Source organism: Trichechus manatus, unplaced genomic scaffold (assembly GCF_000243295.1).
Source record: "Trichechus manatus latirostris isolate Lorelei unplaced genomic scaffold, TriManLat1.0 scaffold00037, whole genome shotgun sequence".
Classification (NCBI taxonomy): Eukaryota; Metazoa; Chordata; class Mammalia; order Sirenia; family Trichechidae; genus Trichechus; species Trichechus manatus.
Window position 1 is genome coordinate 5,287,313 of NW_004443973.1, and position 962 is coordinate 5,288,274.

The following is a 962-nucleotide window of genomic DNA, read 5'->3' on the forward strand; positions in this document are numbered from 1 at the left end:
GAAAGTATGTTTTGTTTGGCAGGCATTTGATGTACTTGGAAGAGTTGAAGCTTACCTTAAGCTCCTTAAATCAGAAGGTTTAAGTCTGCCTGTCTTGGCAGCGAGGCATGCGGAATTACACAGAGAAATTAAAGACTGCACAGCTGATGCTTTGCGAAAGGGGCAAGCCTTAATCAACCAAGTAGACTCCTGCAGGTAAGTAAAGTCTGTTTCTTCTTCCGTGTAACAAGCTTTTTCACAGTTTCCACAACCTATTAAAAAATAAGTTTGCGTGACTTTTTTCTGTTTCTGATGTTTTTGCTGCATTATGACATGGCTTAAAAGAAGCTATTGAATTTTGGTCAACAGCGATTCTTGAACACAGCATTGTGAGGCCATATTCTGAGCCAAGAACTCAAAGACGCTAAAGCTTTCTCACTATGAGTTTCTGAGCAAGGGAGACGAAATGGACAAAATAGAAAACAGAGCTTTAGATCTCAGTGCTTTTTATGTTCTAGTATCTCCATAGAGTTTCTTCCTGCCTGTTATTTCATGAGCCTTGAGTAGATCCTTTCCCTGTTTTCCCTTTTTAAATAAAAGTACCAGAATTTTCTTTGATTTATGACCTTCATTGCACACTAAACAAGCCCCAAGTAAAGGGTGATACTAATAATAATAGTTCACATTTCTAAGAAACTCGCCACGTACCAAGGACTGTGCTGAGAGCTTTAGGAGTATTATCTCATCAATCCTCACAGAAATCTATAAGGCATGTACTATTAATGTTTGCCTTTTACAATTAAAGTAACTAAGACACAGAAAGGTTAAGTAACTTACACAAGGACACACAGCCAGTTAGTGGTAGAGCCAGAATTTGAATCCAAGTGTACAGGTCCTAGATCCCATGCTCTTAACCAGTGTGCTAGGCAGGTCTTTTTTTTTTTTTTTAATTAATTTTTTTTTATTGTGCTTTAGATGAAGAT

General features: G+C 37.6%; 1 protein-coding gene across 1 annotated transcript in view; it reads left to right on the forward strand.

The window, feature by feature from the left end:
* The window catches only part of CCDC141 (coiled-coil domain containing 141), a 199,312-nt gene that overhangs the window by 122,760 nt on the left and 75,590 nt on the right, over positions 1 to 962 (forward strand). The window contains exon 7 of the mRNA XM_004375579.2: positions 23 to 195. Coding sequence (XP_004375636.1) covers positions 23 to 195 — 173 coding nt within the window. The remainder of the gene's footprint in view (positions 1 to 22; positions 196 to 962) is intronic.